Here is a 22,343-nt window from a genome sequence, read left to right as displayed (position 1 = left end):
ACCTGCCCTGACTGCCCGCCCTCGGGCATGAGGCTGTACGTGGTGTGTAATGAGAAGTGTGGCTCTCTGCATCGGGTGGAGGACTCTGTGCCCACTCCCCTGCACATCGGTACTGGGGCACAGCACAGGCCAGAGCTAAAGGGGCAGGCAGCCCTATGCAGGAGGGAGGCTTGGTTCTGTACAGGTGCTGCTTTCTTTTGCATCTTCACCTCTTTGTCTTTCCATTTCTGAACTTCTGCGGTGATGACTTAAAGGCTAATGGGATTTCTGTTCTTGCCCCATTTCTTTTCTTTACAGGTGCCAGTGTCCCCAGTTGCCCGAATATCTCAAGTTAGTTTTAACTACTGTATTTCTCTTTTGACACCTTTTGCTTTTTCTTTCCCTTTCTTTCTCGTCTCTGTAATTTTTGTTTCAATGTCATGAAGGTCACCCTCACTCACTGTAAAATGGCAGTGGTTCCACTCTGGGACATGATGCGTGGCTCCCGGCAGCACGGCACAGTGTGGCAGAAGGGGAGGCCCTGGTGCTGAGCTGCCAGGAGGCTCCTGCAGCCCTTCACCTGCTCCCTGGGCTCCACTGGGTGCCAGGCCTTTGTGGGAACAGCTGGGCTGCAGAAGGTGGCCAGCTAGAAAGTGCCAGTGGCCAAATGGAATGGTACTCCTATCCCCCTGCTTGCACATCTTCTGCTTCTTCCCCTGTAGCCTTAGCCGTAAGGTTAGGGGAAGCAGACACCAAGGGTATTCCAGCAGGTTGCAAGCAGTAATACCAGATTATGGGCCTAACTGCCCCTTTATTTCTGCTTTGTCTTGTGAGCTTCAAATTCACTGTAAAGCAACCATAAAATCATCTGCTCCTGGCTGCTTAAATCTGCACATGAAAGTGGGAGAGGTGACACTGTGAGACCTCTCAGCCCTCCCAGCCTGGCAGAGAGCTGGACCTCCAGCTGCCAGAATCATTGGAAGAGCATGTAGAAGTCCTGGTGGTGTGCACAAGTCCCCACCAATCCCTTCTGCTTTACTCTGTGCTGTATGTGGCTCTTGTTCCATATGCACCATAATGGGATACTGTCTACCTCTTCCTCCTCTTCTGTGGTGTAGTACCTACTGTGCTTCATATATGACCACACCGGGATGACTACATGCTGTAGTTGTATTTCTTCTTCCAGCCACACACTTCTGCCTGGCTCCCATGCCCTTCTCCTTGCCCACCCACAACGACTCTGTGCTGTGAAGGCTGCTACTGATCTGCAGCCTCTGTGCTCTGGCAGCAATATCAGGGTGTGCAAAAACCAAAGCATGAGATCCCAGTGGGCAGAGTGGCAAGCAGGGAACCATCTACAGGAGAGCCTCAGCACAAAGCAGAGAGGAGCTCTTCCTTCCCCAGGTCCGTGTGCTCTCAGACCAGCTGTGGACCTTCACTGTCAATTGGTAGAAGGACAAATGTGCTGGATGGGGTTTTGCCTTTGTGCAGCAATGGCAGGTGCCTTCGGCAGAGGTGTTGGGAGCCCTGCTGTGCAGCAGCTGCGGTGTAATATGCAGTGACACTTCCATGTTATCACCTAATGACTTGTCACCGCTGCGTAAAGTGCACATGCCCAGCCCAGGGACTGCTCCATCACCTCAGCGGCCTGTTGCTGCCATCTGCGGCAGCATTCAGGCTCCAGAGCAATGGAGAAGCTCCTGGCCATGCTCCAGCATGTCTTCCTGGGTGTGAATCAACAGCTTCAGCCTATTAATAATCGTTATTACCCATGTGGGGTTTCTGGGAAACCCACAGAGCCGCCAACGGAGTCACGAGCCTTGGGATCTGCATGAGCTAGGTTTTGGATGAGGTGTTTCGCAGCTACGTTCCTGCCAGTTCAGCATCTCAGCTGCAGGGAAAGATGTCGTGATGGTTGGGCTCTGAATCCATCCACCCAGAGCTGAGCTCTGAGACCTGTGGAATCCCTGACCAGGGGACTCCACTCTGTTCCGTGGAATCATTCCCACCTTCCCCAGCTCCGCAGGGAACACACGCTCTGTCCACTCAGAAGCTGTGCTCATTCATTCTCAGGGAATTCTCATGCTACAGGCCTAGTGAGATTTTTAGGCTGGTGCTATGGTTAGGAGTAGGCAGGAGGATCAGCTTCAACCCTTGGCGTACCAGAGAACCCTACATCCAGCTCCAGCCCATCTGGGAGCCCAGGAATCACACTGACAGCATCTCCTTGGCCGTTCCCACCGCTCGGCTGCTCTGGGTGCCCAGTGCTGTACTGTCTGAGCATGCTCACCCAGTCATGCCCATTCTGCACATCACCTTTCTTTTTGTTTCACTGAACTGTGTGCTCAGAGCGCGTGCCGCATGATCTCGCCGACCTCCCATCCATCCTGCCCAGCGCTTCACATCGTCACACGTGTCCGCCTCACGCCCACCCATCGGGTTTGCTGTGCTGCGGTTCCCTTGCCCACAGTGCTGAGCTATAACCATTCCTTCTCCTCCCCTCCCTTTCTGTTGCACCTGCAGGCATGCGTGACCACCCGCCCATCCCCGTGACTGACCTCGCCGACAACATCGACCGGCTCAAGGCCAACGATGGCCTCAAGTTCTCCCAAGAGTACGAGGTGAGCACGGCAGAGCGGCGCTGGCCAGGACTGTGCTCAGACCCCCAGCAGAGAGGGCTGGGGAGCTGCAGGCAGTGCTTGGAAGCTGGCTGGGAGCTTGCCAGTAAGCCCTGCCAGCCCCAAGCAGTGGGAATGTGCTGTGAGCAGTCAGAGCACGGCTTGGGCAGGGAAAGGGCTGAATGCACTGCAGCACAGCCTGCATCCGATGTGCTTGTGGCTATAGGAGCGAATGGAGTTGGTGTCCATGTGATCACGTGCAGGACCCTCTTGAGCTGTAGAGGACTTACAAATAAATCCTCCGCTGGTGTTAAGGAGGGCATAAATTTGGGAAGTGGCCTTTGCAGGTGTTAATACTTCTGCTAGAATCGTGATCTGCCTGTGCCTGTGGCTGCCCCTTCCCACTGAATACCTGCACTGATTAATGAGATGATATCAGAACATTTGCCCACGAGGTAAGATTAGATATGCCAGGAAAGGTAATGCAGATCTCTGTGCTGAGAAGGAGAGGAACGAATTCTGGCTGGCTCAGAGGGTGAGCTGCATATATCTGAGGCAGGCATGGAGCTTGTGTTTGCTTCAAGGTGCTGAGGGGGGACTTTGTTGTCCCTTTGCATTTTAGTCCAGATTGAATCTGAGGATCCACTGGTGGCTGCTCATTGTCACATCTTGGGATGCCAAGGTGTGCAGACATACCAGTCTGCCTTGAGCCTTCGGTTGGGAGTGCAGCAGAAGGGTTAAGCCAGGCTGTGCCTTTGCCATGCAGTGGGGATGCAGCAGCACCCAGGCACTCCCAACCACATGCTGGCTCGGCACCGTTGGGAGCCTGCAGCATAATGCTGAGCTGTGGGAGCTGTTTTGGAAAAAAATGAGCATTAAGAAAATTCTCTGAGCTGTTTTCATGAGCCACTCTCTTCTCATTTCTCTTTCTTTAGAGTATCATGGCTGGTTGAGAGCACCAATCAGTTGTACTTTTCATGTTGAAGCAGCTATTAAGTAGCTGATTGTTGCATGTAATTTTTTTCCTCTGAATTCTGCTGCGTTTGACTCCTCATCAGCTAGAAATTACACTGAACATGACAGGCTCATAGGGTGTTTGACACTGGGGTGGGCCCAGAGCAGGAATGGTTACCCCTTATTGGCATGTGCGCATCAGAACAGTCATTTCCCATTTGAGGTACCTGCAAAAGAAACTTGGGTTTGAAGAGCCCAGTTGTCACCTGAGAGGAGTGCCGGTGCAGTGAGTCTGCTGTCATCTTGTCCCTGTGTTTGGCACAGCAACAGCTGCCCTTGGGGCTGTGCTGGGAGGGCTACAGGGCAGGATGAGTGCTGGGGGTCTGCAGCAGGGATATGGAGATTGCAGAGCTGGGAGGGAGCTGTGCTTAGAGGTCGTGCTGGACCCACTGCTCCTGTGGTGCTATCAGAGGGGCTCGGCTGCAGAGCTAGTGGGTGGGGGGCAGTGAGGGCCTGGCAGCAGCTCCTGCCTGCTGTATCAATGGATGCTTGGACTGGGTGAGTTTGGAGGTCTTTTCCAACCTTGGTGATTCTATGATTCTGTGACCAGAGGATATTTCATTTTTAGTGTACAGTGAGAGCTGCAGTGAATTTACAGTGTGGGATTAATGGAATTAAATAAGGAGCAGGGAGACCAAGGCTGTTAATTATTTATCGACAGCCGTGGCAGTGCTGTGGCTGTGTTGGAGCTCCTCCTGTGGGCCACCTTCACATGCTGCAGCCTGGAGATGTGGGCAGGATCCTGCCCTGGGCTGGGAGTAGCCTGCAGTGGTGCAAACACACCTGCAGCAGCCAAGGACATTGCATTTCCTACCCCTGCAGCCCCAGCAAGAGGCAGCATCCTCTGCCAGAGAGCAGTGCTGGAGTCCCCGGGGTTAGTGAGCCCCAGGGTGCTGCTGCAGGGCTCTGAGAGCACCTGGGCAGCTGCACGCAGTGAATTTAATGGGCTACTCGGGAAGTGGCCTGGCAGGCACGCAGTGCTCACGTTCCAGTAATGGGAATAATAAGGCTGAAACGCTGCCAGCGATTGATTCAGGAGCGCATTATGTCCTCATTTGAGACGTAGCGTGGATTGACAGCGGTCAGTGCCTGTGCTAATGCTGTTGATTTCACTGGAGGCCACGAAGCACTAACAGCCTGCCCCAGCCGTGCCCCTGAGCAGCAGCGTGGGCTGCAGAGCAGCACAGGGTCACAGCCATGGTGGCCAGTGGTAGCCAAGCTGTCCCTGCCCCATGGCGCTGCCCATGTCTGCAGCTGAGGGGCTCTGTGCATGGAGGGGTTCTAGAGCTGCACTGAGGAAGAAGGGGCAACTCGTCCACAGTGCAAGGAAGCTGAGAGGCAAACTGCCACCCAGGAACATTTTCTAGGCATTTGTAAAGTGCTCTCGAGTCTATCGAGGAAACAGTCTTTTTCCATTCCCATTTCAGTGGCCTGGCTCCGTCTTTATGTTGATGGCAGGAGCAGCAGGGGTCCCTGAGCTGCTTCAGAGAGATTGCTCCTTGCACTTCCATGCTGAGAAGGAGGAGTTTTACTAATTGGGCTTTTTCTTAATTTGCACTTGATGTCTTACATCTCCCCTGTCACTTTAAAGCAAAGCAAAACTAAAGTCGTGGTGCTTTTAAGTTTGCTCCTGGCTCATTTCCTCCCAGTTTCCCGGCCCTTCTGCTTTCTAGGAAGGATGAGTCGAAAGCATTACTCTGATCAAATTTGGGATGAAGCAGTGATTCCTGCGAGCCCAAGAAAGAAGCTGGGCAGCTCCCAGTGCCAGGCGGGTGTGGAACAAGGCGGGAACAGGGAAGTGCTGCTGTGAGTTGGGACCGCAGAGCAGCACCTCGTGATGGGACAGGGCTTGCCAGCACCACTCTGTGTCACGGGCTTCAGCCCTGCTCTAAGCAGCCCATCATCTTCCTGTTTATTTACTCATTTGTTCACTTTAAAGGGCGGAACAGGTGTACATTAATTCATCACCAGAGTTCAAATTAAATCATTTTACTTCTAAATGAGTCACTAATTTGCAGGAGTATTTAATTAGACCCTCTTTTCACTCAGGTGCTGTATTACTTCTGACTTTCTCACCTGTTTGCCCTCTGAAGAGGCTGATGATGATTAGACCATTTCAGCACATCCTCGTTGCACATCAAAGCAATTAACCCTAATGGCAATACCTTGGTGCTGCTCCTCAGCTCTAGGGGCTCTGGGCTCCCCCAGGAACAAACGCTTCCCACCACCCCACAGGACGCATGCTGTTGGGCAAAGCATGCTGCACCCAGCGCTCGGGGAGCCCCGCAGCCTTTTGGCACTGAGTTGAAGACTAAGTGAGAGCAACTGCAAAGCGAAGTGCTACAGAGCTGTGGCCCTGAGGCTCCTGTGCTGGGGCAGAGGCCTTGCAGGGCCGTGGCAGTGGGCTTTACAGCTGCATGCCAGCTCACTACCACCATCCCTGCCACAGTGCTGCCGAGCGCTGCTGCTGCTGCTGCTGCCTGCTTATTACGCTAACAATAGAAAATTACAGGCTTGCAGTTTGGAAATGTCTATTTACATCCTACATTTCCCAAACTACCTATTAGCGTTGCTGTGATGTCACATCCTCCCATGCGTTTCCGTTGGTGCTGGGCTCTCCGCCTGCTGCTGAGGGGCAGGACAGTGGCCTGGGGACAGCTGACCATGGCCTGGCTTGGTGCTGGATGTGCAAAGTGCTGCTGGTGCTGTCAGGCCACGGAGGAGCCAGGACAGCTGCCCAGGTGTGGGCACACCAGGAGAAGTGTTGGGTGTCCGTGGGGTTGGAGTGCGTGCTTTCTAGGTGGCATGCAGGTCTTAAGGAAGGATTTATAACTGCATCTCTTCTCCAGGTTTATAGCTCCTTGTCACTCTATTAACTCAAACGGGAGATGTTTACATTGCATAAGTAGCTGGAGCAGTGAATAGTAACCTATCAATTTTCATGACTATTCCCTGGCATAAGCTTACAGGCTCTGTTGCAGGATACTAATACCCAGAGCTCCTGGGGCATGAGATACCCAGGGGTCACTGTATTTCAGCAGACTGCAGTTCAAGATCTAATAAAACCGCTGGGTCAAGAACTGCACAGTCAGATCTCTGTGGAGCCCTGGCATGAGACCAAATTTCTGCTGATGGGTCGATCTGGAGGAAAGGATGAGCACACCACGAGGGTAGTGGTGGAGGCACATCCACAGCCATCGGGGACTGCTATGCATGCAGTCCCTGGGGATAAGTCCCACTGGGGACCACACTAAGTTGTGGTTATTAGTCTGGCTTGGACACCCCAGGAAGGTGTGTCTGTTCTGGGGGGGATGTGCAGGGAAATGCAGGTGCCCTGGGAAAACACTGTGTGCTGCAGCATCCCATCCCACTTTGCTGTAACCACTGCTGCCTCCCTCCCTCCCTCCTCTCTCCGCAGTCCATCGATCCTGGGCAGCAGTTCACATGGGAGAACTCCAACCTGGAAGTGAACAAACCGAAAAACCGCTATGCAAACGTAATCGCCTACGATCACTCCCGTGTCATCCTGACCTCCATCGATGGTAAGAGTGACTCTGGGGCGGACATCCCAGCATGTGGCTGAGCCTGGCAATAGCAGGGGGCCATCACTTGTTCTGGCTTTGCATACAGGTGGCCCTGCAGTCTCCAGCATCCTTTTTCTTGGGATGGAAGTGGCTTTTCTAATGCTAATGCACCACTGATTCTCTGGGGGAGAAGGAGGGATCCAATTGGTCCCACACAGCAGGACCTTTAAGCAGCAGTGATGTGGAGGCTTGGCGCAGAGATCACAGGCAAACCCCTCAGTTAGGCAACTGTGGGATGGGAACATGGGGGAATTCTCATTGCCAGCGTGATACCGTTGCTGCTGGTGGTGGCTGCCATCCTGGGTGCCATGTTGGAGAGCCCTGCCAGGTCCCAGCCCTGTGAGGGGCTGCGCTCCAGCTGCTGCCATTTGCCCATAGCCTTTGTTCTGCCTGAGGCTGTCAGGACCTGCAGGAAAGCACTGCCCTAAACAAAGGGGTGAATGGGAGCACTCCCAGCTTTGTTTCCTACCTCTAATGAAATGCAGATGCACTCTCCTTTTGGGACAAGAAGATTCCTGCTGCTTTTTCTCCCCACAGCCCATGCTGAGCAAGTTTGGGAAACAGCTTCAGGCCTCTGCTTTGGCACATTCATTTTAGCAACTGTGTGTTTGCAATTTAAAAGCCTTTACAAGAAAGTCCTTTCGTCGAGGTGATGGAGGCAGGATAACAGCAGGAGCAGCCTCTGCCAGTGGGGGCCTGACCCTGAGGAGTAGTCAGGTTGTGGAGGAAGGCCTCTGGTTCTGGGGTGCTGCTGTAGAAGAGGCATGAGGACATCCTTTGTCCAACATCCCTTGCTAGTGGCCTCAATGCTAAAAGGTGCTGCAGCACCGTAGCAAATAGCTGGTGAATTTAAGACAATTATTTCAATCAGTTGCTTGGGGCCAAACGAGCTCCTTAATATTCCTGCCTGTGAACTTCCCTTTGTGTGCGGCTGGCAGCTGTCTCTCTGCTTTGGTACTGCCTGATTGTTGCATTAATGTGGTAGTTGCAAAGGGTTCTTCTTTGTTCAGGCACCATCCCTGTCCTTTGCAGGGAGAGATTCTGGAATCGTCCTGTAACAGAACCTTGTTCAGAGCCCAGCCTCTTTCCCTGCCCATGGGACCTAGAAGAATGATAGGCACAGGGTCACACTCTGTCTCTGGAGTAACTTTGCCTTCTTCCTCCTCAGGAGTCCCAGGCAGTGATTACATCAATGCCAATTACATCGACGGCTATCGGAAGCAGAACGCCTACATTGCAACACAGGGACCTCTGCCTGAAACCCTCAGCGACTTCTGGAGAATGGTGTGGGAGCAGAGAACAGCAACGATCGTCATGATGACCAGGCTGGAGGAGAAGTCCAGGGTACAGTGTGCGCTTCCTCTATATTCTGGTGTGGGCAGGAGAGAAGGATGGAGCAATGTACAGCCCAGGAAGCGCAGGTCCCCCAGCACCACCGGCCATAAGAGTCCTGTGAGCATCTCGTGGTAGGGCAGAAGGGTGGCAGACCCTCCTGTCGCCGTGCTGTTCGATAGCTTTGCGTGCATGTCTGCATGTACACCCAGCCCTTCCCTGCCCACATCACAGAGAGGAAAGCTGTGCCATGGGGAGTGCTGACAGACCCAGGAGCTGGGAGTGGCGTTGGGCAGGCGGTGTTGGCAGCATCCCGCAGCCTGGCAGGTTCCTGGCGATGCAGGGGAGCGGCTGACGGGGTCTCATTGCAACGGGAAAGCTGATTTGTGCTTTGTCCAATGACAGTATGTATAAACGCTGGGCTCGTGCTGCCAATATTAGATATTCTGATGTAATAAATGCAAAGCTGCCTGCAGACCATGGGGAGGGTGCAAGGCAGAGGGGAAGGAGCGGAACAGAGCCCTTGCTGCAGATGGGGCTCACGATAGAATCCTTGTTCAGCCCTGAGGCAGGAGTTGATAAGCTGTGACCAGAGAGCTCCCACACTCTGATGCACCCTTTGGGCACAGCCTGCCTGAGCAAGAGGCAGCTCCTCTTGTTCCAAATTGTAAAAATTTTAGTGGTGAGCATTTGTGCTTGCGGAATATTTTAGTGTTGCCATGCCAACAGCAGGAGAAGGGGATGTGTGCTCAAGCTATGAAGCATTGGCTATTTTTAGCCCAATAAGATCCTTCTTGAGAAGCAGAAGCTGTCAAGTTTGGGTTCACTAGAAACTTTTGCCCACATGCTCTCCTCCATTTCAAAGCTTCAGCGCCGAATTGCTCACAAGGGTGTCCCAGCCCACTCTGGCTGTGAGGAAGCAGCTGGAGCAACAGATCACCATGGCAAAACAGATCTGCTTTTCCTGCCTGTACAAAAATAGGCTTTGTTCACAGGCTTCCCCAGCTCAGCAGATGCCCTGCTGCCTGCAGGAGAAAGCAGCGCTCCTTGGACAGGAGCTGCCTCTGAGTGGTCTAGCTTGGCTGTGTGCTGCCCCAGCATGGAGGGGAGCACACCAGGCACTGAGCTCACTGGGGTCTAAAGGTGCAGATGGCCACTCCCTGCAGCACAGGTCATACAGGGACTTGTTTTGTGTAGTAGCATTTCAGTGGTGGAGCATATGTTTGAAGTGAGAGGAAAACCCTTGTAGGTTGCCAAGCAAATCTGTGCCCGGAGTCCTGACTTACTCAGCTTCTGGGCTGCTTGGTTAAGGGAAGGCACTCCATGGTGTATGTTTCTCTGAGATAACGGGTTCCCTGTGACTCCACAGGCACTTCTCTTTGCCTGACACGTCTGTGCTACTGAGCTGTGCATTATCTCCCCCCCAGCACACTCCCATCGTGTCATCCCATAATTACCTCCTGCAGTGCTGGTTTCTATCCTGCTCCTGGTGTGTGCAGCAGGGACGGGCTCTGGTGACAGGACGAGGTCCCACTGTGGGCGGGGGGTGATCGGAGCCCTGGTGGAGGCTGCAGGCTTCCTGCATGGCTGGGTGTGCTGCCAGGGGGCTCTGCGCCAGGCACGGTCACCTCATGACCTTACCCACAGGTGACCTTCTTTGCAAGTCTCAGACACAGGGCCATGGGGCCGTGTGGTGAGGCGCCCTCAGCACTGCTGCCTGCAGATAAGCTTCCCGGCACCAGCACTAGCTTTGCAGCCCTGTGGGGTGACACTGCTTTAAAGGGCTCCCAAGCTGCAGGGGAGAAAAAAATCTTTAAAGAGCATCAGCTTTTATGGTCTGCAATTTCAGCTGGCTTGATGGTCCAAATCATCCTCCCTTTTTCATGTTTTCACAAAGCGGGAAGCACATAAAGGATAAAAATGGCTGAATTGTGCAATTTAGCTACCTTCAAAGCTTTACAATCAGTTTCAGAATCATTCAGTGGCAGTTCAGAAACACACATCGTAGATTAGCTCTCCCGGAGCTGTGAGCGCGGCGTGTCCCAGCTGCACGAGAGCAGCATTAAAGCAGGGTTCCTCCCACCCTGGGCTATCCCCAGAAGTGCAGCAGAGCAGAAGGAGGGGAGATCTCCTGTCCCAGCATTGAGTGCATCCCTAGAGTGCAGCCCCACCTGGTGCTTTGTCTCCAGGCAGGGGGATCCAGGGCAGGAAGCCACGGGCAGCGATGCCAGCTGGAGCTCACCAGACTGAGAGCTGAGAGGTGCCCGGCTGTTCTCGGGCACAGGGCATCAAAGGGGAGGGCCAGGAACCACTCAGCAAAGCTGCAATAAGTGGATGTTCAGGATATTACTGTGCTCCTTAAGTTAATGAGAAGCAAGTGCTGCCAGAAGAAAACATCTCTTATCTGCTTTAGTGCCACAGCGCATCGGTTTCAGCATAAAATTTACAGAGCTTGAAAATGGGGCATAAACATTATGGGTAAATTTGGCAGAAAATGTGACTGACTCTTATCTGGTCATGAATAAATAATTTTCAATTACCAGCCCAGGCGCTGCTATTATCCCTAGCAGGGAACTCCTCTGAAGTTTGTTTTGTGCTCGAGCACACGTGGTGTGCAGCATGTGGATGGCAGCATGGGACCGCTGTCCTCGTGGTGCGGGTCAGACGTGGGGATGCGCTGTGCCACTCACCTGCAGCATCCCCTGCACACCGTATTGAGGGACAGGCTGGCACAGCGCTCGCAGGTTGCTGCTCTGTCCCCAGGCTGGGAGAGGGACCCTCAAGTGGCTGAACGGCAGGGTGTGCCAGCACCCATGGGGCAGCCTTGGGACAGGCACTTCTGCCAGGGCAGGGCACCCCGAGAGCCACCCCAGGAGTGAGGGTAGATGTGTCCCTCTGAGCCTGGGCTGTATTGCTCCTGCAGCTGGAGAGCAGAACCCCACCTGCAATTAAAAAGCAGAAGTTCATTGATTTCTAATTAAGCCAGTTGTTCCTCTTCCCACACATTCCCCTGTAAACACTCTCAGCTAATAATGAAGTTTACTACTCCCTGACAAGCAGAGATGCTCTTCCATTCACTCCTCTCTCTTGGGGCAGGCAGCCATTCTCAGTGCGGTGCATGTGAGTGGGAATGGAGCCCTCCTGCCTGCAGCTGGGTGCTGCACTCTGTGGGAGGGAGCTCAGGGCACCAAATTACATTAGGGAGCTTGGGGATGGAGACCACAGAGCTGGAGGAGCACTTTGCAAATGCTGAGCTGTGAATAGTGGAGGAGGAGGAGGGCATCAGCAGGTGAACAGGGAGAGACTCACAGAGAGATGAAGGAGTGGGAGAGCACATCCATGAGAGTGTGTTAGGGCTCTGTGCCAACAGGAACTGGGAACAGCAGCTCTGGCTGCAGGCTGGGGAGGAGGAGAGGAAGGATACAGCAGGGCAGAGGCAGCAGCAGTGTGGTGGGACCGTGCCGCCTGCAGGAGGGGATTGAGTGATGGTTTTGCCACAGTCTGCATCTTCTCACAGAGGGAGGACAAGCTGTGTGTGTGTCTGAGCTTGCATCTGTGCCTTGCCGCAAAGCAGTTTCTGTGCACCAGGGAGATGGAGGTGGCAGGGTGTGCTCCAACTACCAGGAAGGTAGGCTGCCATTGCTCAGAGATGCTGAAGGCACTTGGGTGAGGATGCAGGCTGCATCTCCATCACTCCAGCTGTCAATTGAGCGTAGACTTCCCCAGGATAACCCCACGCAGCTGTGTGCCAGCAACTCTTCCTGCCGCTGCAGCTGCACCTCCCCAAGCAGGGGATGCTGCATGCACAGCCTCAGAGGCTCCCACCTTCCCAAAGAGGAGGCAAAAGGAGAAATGACAGCAGGCACAAGTCACTGCTATGTTCTGTCTTCATTGCTGGCTCCCTGCGCTGCTTCCAATCAGAGAAAAGTCCCCCCTTTGAGTATAAATCTGGTGAAAAGGAGCCAAGGGTGTGCTGCCTCTCTGCCAGGGACTGGGCACTCCAGGAGGAAATCTGGCTGTTTGGGACCAGCCGGACAGTACCTCTCTTCTACCTTCATCCTTCCCTGTTCCTCACCCAGTGGCCAGACACTGACCTTTCCTCTTCTTCTCCTCGCAGGTGAAGTGTGACCAGTACTGGCCAAGCCGGGGTACAGAAACCTATGGGATGATCCAGGTCACACTGCTGGACACTGTTGAGCTGGCAACCTACACAGTCCGAACCTTTGCCCTGTACAAGGTATGGCACTGACAGAGGCTGCGGGGTGCAGCACAACCCCAGGCACAGCCCCAGGCGGAGGCTGGTGCTCAAACCTCATTGGTGTCTGGAAACCCCTGGGGGCAGTGCCAGCAGCAGTGTGTCACAGCAGTGCAAACAGGCTTTGCAGCTCTGGGGATCCACTCACACCCCAGGAAGGCATCTGGTCCCCGGCCCTTGCCCAGCTAGTCTTGCTCCGTTGCTGCAGCATGCCAGCAGCATGAGCGGGGCAGCCTCTGCAGCCCAGGGAGTCATGGCACAGGGGAACGTGCTGCAGCCACTCTGTGCCTGGTTCACATCAGGCTGTGGCTGTGCAGGCACATCAGTGTGTTCCCCTCCTAGGCTGAAACTGTCCTCACACAACACTTCTCTTTGTCCTCAACAGAACGGCTCCAGCGAGAAGCGAGAGCTGCGACAGTTCCAGTTCATGGCGTGGCCTGATCACGGGGTCCCAGAGTATCCCACCCCGATCCTCGCTTTCCTGCGGCGGGTCAAGGCTTGCAACCCACCTGATGCTGGGCCTATGGTTGTCCACTGCAGGTAGGACAGTGCATTCACAAAGCTGCGCTTGGGCATCTGTCCGCTCCTGGAGGAGCTGTGACCTTTCCAGCCAGAAGTGGCATCTCCTGCTCCAGAAGGAAGGTTTCACAGCAGTGTGACCTGCTCTGTGTGCTTGGGAGGGGAACAGCTCAGCAATTAGAAGCAGCCATGCGGTGGTGAAGTTTGTATTGCTTCTGCTACTTCAGGCAAAACAGTGCTGCTGTATGATCTCAGAACACATCTTTCCTGCAAAAATGCAAGCAGTTTAAAAATGAAATGTTCTGAGCCCAGTATAAGTAGGTGGTACCGTTCAGAAGCACATTACTGACAGACGTGCATGCAGTGACCTGTGCCAACATTCACGTATAGTATTTACAGTCAAGCCCTCTAGCAGGGTAGAAAGAGAGCTCCTTAAGGGAAAATATTAGTCTGCTAAGACTCGGCATCCCATCCAGGCAAGATTTATCTCTACCAGCCAAGTGGAGACTATTACTGAACAAACCACTCCATCATTGCTGTTCCGGTGTACGCCTTATCAGCAGTACTTAATGCTCTCCTTTCATGCTCTGTTTCAGATGGGAGTGGGGTATAATTAACACACAAACAAGCTGTATTAAAGCCCTGTTAAGGATCTGATTTGCACCATAAATGAGGAAATGTCTGGCTCCATACCTCTGCCCATGTTTACATCACCATGTCAGGACAGCCACCATGTCAGGACAGCGTGTCTTGTTTGTGGGGTGCTCTCTGGGTGAGCAGTTTTGAGGTTGCTGCTGCCCTTACAACAGATGCAGAGAAGTGCCCAGTTTTTGAGCAGAGAGCTCAGTGTAGAAATGCATAAACTCACCTTTCTGCTTTCCCCTCCAGGTCTGACTGTCCTTGTTTTATGGCTTAGGAAACAGTCACCCAGGTTAGGGAAACAAGCGGACTTGAGATTTATGGGCTTCCCTGGTGCTGGAGCCCAGCTTGGACTTCAGGTTTTCCAACTCCATGCACACATATGTTGTTGCTCTCCTGGCTGTTAAACACATTTCTCCTTCCATCATTCTACCAGCAGCAGCGTCCCTTGTGCTCCTTCTGGCCAAGGAGCACAGCAGAAGGGCTGAGCATCCTCTCACGCCTTCCCATGCTACTTCTCCTGTCAGCTCTTGTTGGGGCTCAGCTCATTAGCCTGCACTGTAGGGCCAGAAGCTCCGCCAAATGAGAGCAGAGCTTGCCCAGCATCCGTAGGACTCAGCATCATCTCAGGCCGCGTGCTTTGTTCCCGCAGCGCTGGCGTGGGCCGAACTGGTTGCTTCATTGTCATTGATGCCATGCTGGAGAGGATGAAGCATGAGAAGACCGTGGACATCTACGGGCACGTGACGTGCATGCGCTCACAGCGCAACTACATGGTGCAGACAGAGGACCAGTACATCTTCATCCATGAGGCCCTGCTGGAGGCAGCCACGTGTGGCAATACCGAGGTGCCTGCACGCAATCTCTTCGCTCACATCCAGAAACTGACCCAGGTGCCTCCAGGAGAGAGCGTCACTGCGATGGAGCTGGAATTCAAGGTTGGTGACAGACCCATCGTCCCTTCCCCAGGGCCTCACAGCCTTCCCTGCCCTCACAGCCCCACCAAAACACTCGTCCAGGGGCTGGGAGAGCAGAGACGTGGCTCATTACAGGCACTTATTCTTTTGTGTGTTTCTAAACCAGGTACACAGCAATTTTAAAGTACATTTGAATTGTAAAGCTTGTGTCGGCCACGGTCCCCCCTGGATTGGCAGCTTCTGGGGAGAATATAAAAGGCAGATGGATGCACAGTTCTCAGCAGCGCGTTCTGCTCTAGGTTCACTGTGCAGCAGGAGCTGCATCTGAAATCAGATGCAGATCGTGTTAGTGATAATTGATGTTACTGTGAACAACTTGTCTGGAAACAGCTCCAATTTAAATATGTGAGACGTTTATAGCCTCATTTCTTCAATGCTGAGCTCTGTTATTTTTTAACCACCTAGACACCAAGCTTCAGTGTTCAGAATTGATGAAGCAGAGTTTTAAAACTTCTTTTTAAGAAGCCATGCCCACATTTTGCTATCTCTATTTGTAACTGCCTGCTGCAAATATTTATTGCAGCCTTGGAGAAGGAAATGAGCCTTGGTAAGCGCCCATGTTCTCAGGTGACGTACATTAGTCCAGTGAACTCATGCAGGAGAATATGATTCGTGCAGAGAGGTAGCAGACCATGCAGGCTTTGAAATGAACTGCAGCAATACAGCTTCACCCTGGGAATTCCTACCAAATGACAGAGGAGCAAGAGAGGCAAAATACTGACTTTCTGCATAAATTAGGACAAGCCGATCAGCTCTGTTCTGGGGTCTGCATCACTTCCCAAAGAGGACCTTTTCCTCTTGCAGTGAGCCAAGGACCAGCTGCTGCCACACACAGAGACAACGGTGGCTCTGGGGCTGCTGGGGGAGTCTGGGGAAGAGGAAAATAAAAGAAAAAAAAGACTTCTGTTTCAACGTCTCTGCCAGCATATCTAAATAATACATTTTCCATGACTCCAATTTACAGGGCTCAAAGAGAACCATAAAATGTCTCGCAGTAACCCAGAATAGATCTTCTTTGCCTGAATACATCGCAGTTGTCACATTTTTCTTGGGTTCTTCTGGGGTGAGAAGTAAACAATGGGATGCTGCAGGAAAGCCTTCCTTTCCTGATGCCACCAAGTGCATGTCCCTGGTTCATCAAGGTGCATGGCTTCATATCCTGGTTCTTTGTGGGTCAGATAGCTGGGGTGGGTCTCAGCTCCACTGTGTGCATCTTCAGGTATGCACCAGTAATTTCCCTGCAGTGCTCACCGGAAGGGAACCGCTGCTCCTGGAAAGATCTGGTCCCCAAGGGATGGCCTCAGTGAGAGGAGGGACCATGGATAAATGCCCAGAGCTCCTGCCTGCCCCGCTGCTAGGGTCCCAGTTTTAGCCCAGACTGCTGTATGCCCAGCAGGGTCTGACTTCTCTCCTCCTCTTTCAGCTGCTGGCCAACTCTAAAGCACATACCTCACGTTTCATCAGTGCCAACCTTCCATGCAACAAATTCAAGAACCGCCTCGTGAACATCATGCCATACGAGCTGACGAGAGTCTGCCTGCAGCCCATCCGGGGTGTCGAGGGCTCTGATTACATCAACGCCAGTTTCATTGATGGCTACAGGTAAGGGCCACTTAGGGCACCTGGGCTGAGCTGCCTTCCCCTCTTTGCCAAGGATTGATCCTGGCTACCTGGAAGCAGTCTGGGGACCATTTTGCTGCATTTTATCTCTGTCCATCCTTGCAGATGCTTCATGCATATAGTTACAGTGCTTGAAGACTGCTAGTGAGTGAGAGCTGCCTGGCTTGTTTGTTTTGCTATAGACAGATGTCCACATGGCTCAGGCATGAGCCTGTGCTAGCTGCTGCGGTAGTTACAGGACCTTCTGGTAGGCATCTCTTGGCTTGTATTTTATTTCTGCAGTATGTAATGCAGATTTGCAGCCCTTTGCTAGCAAACAGAGGTAGCAGTTTCTTGCATTGTGTTGCTGATTTGTGCAGGAGCCCAGGGCTCATTCACCCAGTCTTGAGTCTAGGGAGTTTGGATCCTCAGGCAGGGACACTGGGGTGCATATCACCAGGTTCTGCTCCCCAGGATCCCTTTTAGAAAGCACAAACTGAGATCTGGCAGGGCAATGATACTTACAGCTGGCATCACTTTCTCAAATGCTAAGTGCCAGGAGAATGCAGGAAGACAGCCCAGTGGCCAAGTCTCCTTCTCAGCAAGTCCTCAGATGATAATTCAGGCCAAATCCCAGTGACACACTTACAGGACTCCCTCCTGCTATCTCTGCAGCATTGCTGTAGGCTCATCCAGCACAGCAGTGAATAATGCAGTGATGGATGTGGCCTGGTCTCTCTCCAGTGTGACTTTGCCCAAACACTGCTTGTGGGCTGGTGATCTCCCAGGAGCAACAGGCAGTACCAAGGGAACAGATATCAGGTGTCTGGCAGCCGCTGTGCCACAGCTGATCAAGAGTGATGCTGACTTTGCCACTCACTGGTGCCATGCAGAGGGATGCCAGCACAGCAGGTGGTGCCATTTCATGTGCTATCTACCCCATCCCTAAAGAGCACTGTTAACTCTTCCTGTCCTTTCATTTGAACAGAGCAGTCTTCCTTAGTGTTAACCAAAGAGATCAGTTGGCCCAAGGTCCTGCAGACATCCCTGATGCTGCATCTTTATTAGCTCTTTTGTTTCAACATGCACCCCCACTCCCTGCTTTTTATGACGCCATATAAATCCACCTCGAGGCAGCCCCTGTCTTCATCCTGCATATTACAGCTATCCTGCTGCTCATTAACTTGGAGAGCTGGCAGGGAGCTGAGGCACATGGTGGGCAGATGCTGTCCCTCATCCCACGGGCTCCAGCACCCTGCAGTGGTGCAGCTGGCCCAGGGACCTGCTGCTATGCAGCGACATGGGCAGCACCGCATGCCACGCTGGGCACTCACAAACCAATGAGCCAGCATGTCAGAGCTGGCCCTTGTCAGGATCACCAGATCCTTTAAACTGCCCTGGCTGTGCCCCACTCACCGTTCTCCCAGCTCCAATGCAATGCTGTGACATCCTTTGGGGCTGCAGTGGCTGTGCTATCTGCTGGCACTGGGCACAGTGTGGCAGAGAAATGGCAGGAGGCTCACAGGGAAAGCAGCCGTTTGGGGCTGGCACTACTGGCAAGTGCCCAAATCTCATTTTGGTAGGGATGTTGCCTTATCCTTAAGACTGGCTGGAAAGCAATCAGTGCTGCTTTGTTCAATCAGCACAAAGCTGTGTGGTTGAAGCTGCAGTGTGTGTGGTCCTACTAGCTGCAGAAGTGAGCCAGGAGGGTTTGGAAGAGCAGGACAGAGCGTGGTCAGCTTTCATTGGGGATGGGGCAGTAACACAGGTCACATGAACTGCCTTCATGCAGGGTGCTTTACAAGATGCTCTCTTGGAACAGCAGACAACTTTGGAAGCCTCTAAAAATGTTGCAAAATGGTATTGGTTTCCACACTGCCCTAATTACTAGCTGGTGTGTGTGATCAAGGTGGCTGATTCATTTGCTCTGAGCCTTCCCGTGCAATGGGAGGACAGCTGGGTGCTGCAGTCAGTCACTTGGGAGGGACCAGCAGCTTTTCTGGATCCTGTGCCTGGAGCTGCCTTTTGCATGTGTGAGGAGCTCCCAGCAGACACAAGCTGAGCAAGCTTATCCTTCCCATGGTACTTATGGCCAGTCCTGGAGATCCATCTCTTGGTGTCCCGCAGCTGCGTTGTCAGCCCTGCAGCACAGGGCCCTGCCTCCAGCTCTCCCAAGGCTGCTCTGAGCACCATCTGTTTGTTGCAGGCAGCAAAAGGCCTACATCGCCACACAGGGACCACTGGCCGAGACCACAGAGGATTTCTGGCGAATGCTCTGGGAGCACAACTCCACCATCGTGGTGATGTTGACAAAGCTGCGTGAGATGGGCCGGGTATGAATCCTGCATGGGGGACAGAGGGGCTGTGTGGGTGTCACTTCGGTCTGACCCCAGCACCGGCTGCTCCAGGCCACCCTCCTGGGGTGTCCCATGGCCCTGTGCTCCCACTGCCAAGGGAGTGGGAGGGAGGAACAGCAGTGTGTCGGTGCTAACATCTCACCATGCTCCTCACCCACAGGAGAAGTGCCATCAGTACTGGCCCGCAGAGCGCTCTGCCCGTTACCAGTACTTCGTGGTTGACCCCATGGCAGAGTACAACATGCCGCAGTACATCCTCCGGGAGTTCAAAGTCACAGATGCCAGGGTGAGTGTCCCTTCTGGCTTCCTGTCTCCTATGCTTCTGCCAGCCCTGGGCAATGAGGGGAGCAAGCAGCAGCTCCAGGAGGGACCGGAAAGCAAGGAGTTGCTTAACACTGCAGCAGGAGGGGCCACTGCCCACACCTGCCACTGCTCTCACCACAAGTTCCTTCCTTGCCAGCTGTGTTGGCTCCTGTGAGCAGCTCATCGATCTCTATTAATACCAGGTCCTGCCTTGCCTGCACTGCACATATAGGCCAGGGTTTAACATAGGATCCCCTAGAGCTGGGCCCAAAATGGGAGCAGAGAGGTCAGGGAGCAAGTTACCAGAACAAAGGGGAGCAAAGCAAGCACATCTCACTGTCCCCTTACCTATGGTTTCCATGTAACAACCCTGTCCCCACAGGATGGCCAGTCACGGACCATCCGCCAGTTCCAGTTCACAGACTGGCCTGAGCAGGGAGTGCCAAAGACAGGAGAGGGCTTCATCGACTTCATCGGGCAGGTGCACAAGACCAAGGAGCAGTTTGGGCAGGACGGGCCCATCACGGTGCACTGCAGGTGAGTGGGGACAGGGCAGCACCCACTTCTGCCTGCAGCAGAGAACTCATGGAGATAACCCCTTCCTTGCTGAACCTGGCAGCTGCATGCTGCAAGAGGCAAGCAGGGGACGAGGAGGTGTTATCCCTGGATGTCATTGACAGCATTTCTGCCAGATGAGATCAAGGCAGTGCCCTGCTGCTTCTGATGTGAAGTTCCTTAGAAGAATTCTTGGTCAGGGGATGGTGCTTGATCCAGAAAGACAGAATCTGTGGTCCCCCATGAGGCTGACAGGGCACTTCTGGCTGGCAGTGTCCCCGTAGCCTCTCTTGGCCCCACTTGGCTGGGCATACTGGCACTGCTCCAAGGAACAGTGCAGGGTGGGCAGCTCTCACTGAGGCTGGTAGGTCTCTAACTTCACCTCCTGCTCCCTCTGCACAGCGCTGGGGTCGGGCGCACAGGCGTGTTCATCACACTGAGCATCGTGCTGGAGAGGATGCGCTACGAGGGGGTGGTGGACATGTTCCAGACGGTGAAGACTTTGCGGACGCAGCGGCCGGCCATGGTGCAGACAGAGGTGAGTGCCGTGCCACCCTGAGTGCTGGGAGATCCGTGGAAAAGGGAGGGGAGCCAGCATCTCGGGATGAGGTTCCTGCATCCCCACTTCTCACAGAATCACAGAATGGCCAGGGTTGGAAGGGACCTCAAGGATCACGGATCTCCAACCCCCCTGCCACATGCAGGGCCACCAACCTCCCTATTTAATGCTAGACCGGGCTGCCTAGGGCCCCATCCAATCTGGCCTCACGCTTCTCTCCTCATTGCCTTGCAGGACCAGTACCAGCTGTGCTACAGAGCGGCACTGGAGTATCTCGGCAGCTTTGACCACTATGCAACGTAACTAGTGCTTTCCTCCAGTCGCGGTGGGGATGTCTAGGAGTGGAGACGGATCCCTCTGAGCCAGAGCCGCCCATTCCTCAGTCCTTCTGTACAGACCGAGGTGCTGCCCAGGCAGCAGACCTCCATGCCAACCAGTTCTGACCACGGCATTTAGGAACTTCGCCCCAGCGCCAAACGAGGGAATCCAACTCCAAAAGCATTTCCAGTCTCTGGCTGCATTTCTGCTCATACGCATCTCTCGCCCTCTCTCACGCGACTGCATTTCACAGCGAGGCTTTAGGTGGGTGGAATGGGGTCTTTTTTTTTTAAACATGTAAAATAGTTACTAGTGGTTTTTATAATCTCCTCTCTTTTTATTTTTTATTTTTTTGCAAGTCTTAATGTTTTGCTGAGGCAGAACTGGACCCGCCAAACTTTTGGGAGTTGGGTTTGTTTGTTGGTTTTTTTTTTTTTTAATTTCCTTTTGCTTTAACATTTTTTACTGCCCTATGTTTATTTCAGCCCAGTCACTGCTGGTTCTGCCCATTTTAGTGCAGCTTCCTTGGTAATTTGCAGCAGCTGGCTTGTGGTTCCTGCCCGGCTCCATTCCCCTTAGGCTGCTTTTTAATTCTCTGTAGAATATGAAATTTCATGGAACTGGACCTAAGCTACCAATTATTTTTTTAGCCTTTCCCTTCCCCCATTAATTCCTGAGTAGGTTTGGGAGGGCATGTAGGGTCGCTGGAGAGGCGGTCCCATTTGTCAGCTGGAAACCGTTCAGTCCTACTACAATGCGTGTTAAACCAATCCAGTGACCGCGTGTATTGGCAGATCCCGATATGACGTGAGTTGTCGTCACCTTGTTTGTGAGAGACCCGAAATCATGGGCTCCTGGCCTGGGAGCCTCTTTTTGTGTCTCGCTGGGAAGGGGGCAGGAGAAGCGAGCAGGTCCCACGCAGGGACACGGCCCTTTCTGTCAGTCCCGCGGCTCTGTGCGTGCAAGCGCCGTCCTGTCACTTCTCACCAATGAAGTGCACTGGAGCATTTTACAAGGAGCACAACCCCGGCTGTTCCCAGAGCGGAGCCAAGCAGGCTCTCTCTGGAGGCAGGGTATTGCAGGGAAGGGGAGGGGGAGCACACATGGCTTCAGAGGATGGGTGTCTCTATAATTTCTGCTATCCTGCAAATGTTAAAAGTCATTAGAATATTGTACTTTACTTCAGGACGTTCTAATGAACCAATGTGGCAAGACTACTGGACTTAATTTAATGGTACTATATATTAATACTCCTTATTATATCACGCTTGCACTAAAGACAGAGTGAGCAGCCCTCTTTCGAGTGCATTGAGTTATGAATAAAGGTGGTGGAAGGGTATCTAATTGTATTATCACATGTATTCCGAATGTTAAGAATCCAAGCTACGTTGAAATCAGCAATCCAGGGTTGGTAATGTTGGAGGACACATTCATTTTTACCTTGTGGATGCATAGTGCTGTAGGGGTCACTGTTGTATACAGTCTGTTTTCTATTTGTTAATAAAAAAAAAAAAATCTACAGCATCATTGCATAATTCTTGATGTTAATAAATTTGAATAATCGGGTTTCATACAAGCTGGCTTTGCTGTCTGTTTCTTCAGCAATAAGCAGAAGCGGTGAGTCCCTCTGTGATGCATGGGCACACTGCCCAGCCTGGTGCCAGAGAGGCCCTTTCCACAGGCAGTTTGCAGCCATGGGTGCCCCATCCTTCCCACAGGGCACATGTGCCAGCAG

At 53.1% G+C, this 22,343-nt stretch overlaps 1 protein-coding gene across 10 annotated transcripts in view; it reads left to right on the top strand.

The window, feature by feature from the left end:
• The window catches only part of PTPRF (protein tyrosine phosphatase receptor type F), a 341,929-nt gene extending 319,745 nt beyond the window's left edge, over positions 1 to 22,184 (top strand). For 6 of the 10 annotated variants that reach the window (XM_052666105.1, XM_052666113.1, XM_052666109.1 and 3 more), the window contains 13 exons: positions 298 to 330; positions 2,503 to 2,600; positions 7,030 to 7,153; positions 8,364 to 8,539; positions 12,645 to 12,764; positions 13,168 to 13,322; positions 14,593 to 14,878; positions 16,341 to 16,519; positions 18,723 to 18,849; positions 19,034 to 19,159; positions 19,559 to 19,713; positions 20,134 to 20,269; positions 20,525 to 22,184. In XM_052666105.1, the coding sequence (XP_052522065.1) occupies positions 298 to 330; positions 2,503 to 2,600; positions 7,030 to 7,153; positions 8,364 to 8,539; positions 12,645 to 12,764; positions 13,168 to 13,322; positions 14,593 to 14,878; positions 16,341 to 16,519; positions 18,723 to 18,849; positions 19,034 to 19,159; positions 19,559 to 19,713; positions 20,134 to 20,269; positions 20,525 to 20,593 (1,784 nt within the window). In that variant the 3' untranslated portion in view covers positions 20,594 to 22,184. The remainder of the gene's footprint in view (positions 1 to 297; positions 331 to 2,502; positions 2,601 to 7,029; positions 7,154 to 8,363; positions 8,540 to 12,644; positions 12,765 to 13,167; positions 13,323 to 14,592; positions 14,879 to 16,340; positions 16,520 to 18,722; positions 18,850 to 19,033; positions 19,160 to 19,558; positions 19,714 to 20,133; positions 20,270 to 20,524) is intronic. The other 4 variants (XM_052666114.1, XM_052666110.1, XM_052666108.1 and 1 more) reach the window with 1 other exon arrangement.
• Positions 22,185 to 22,343: the final 159 nt, after the last annotated feature.

The sequence above is a fragment of the Tympanuchus pallidicinctus genome, unplaced genomic scaffold, assembly GCF_026119805.1.
Source record: "Tympanuchus pallidicinctus isolate F22 unplaced genomic scaffold, pur_lepc_1.0 scaffold7, whole genome shotgun sequence".
NCBI classification, from domain to species: Eukaryota; Metazoa; Chordata; class Aves; order Galliformes; family Phasianidae; genus Tympanuchus; species Tympanuchus pallidicinctus.
Note: the sequence above shows the minus strand (reverse complement) of the source record. Positions and strands in the feature narration are given on the sequence as shown.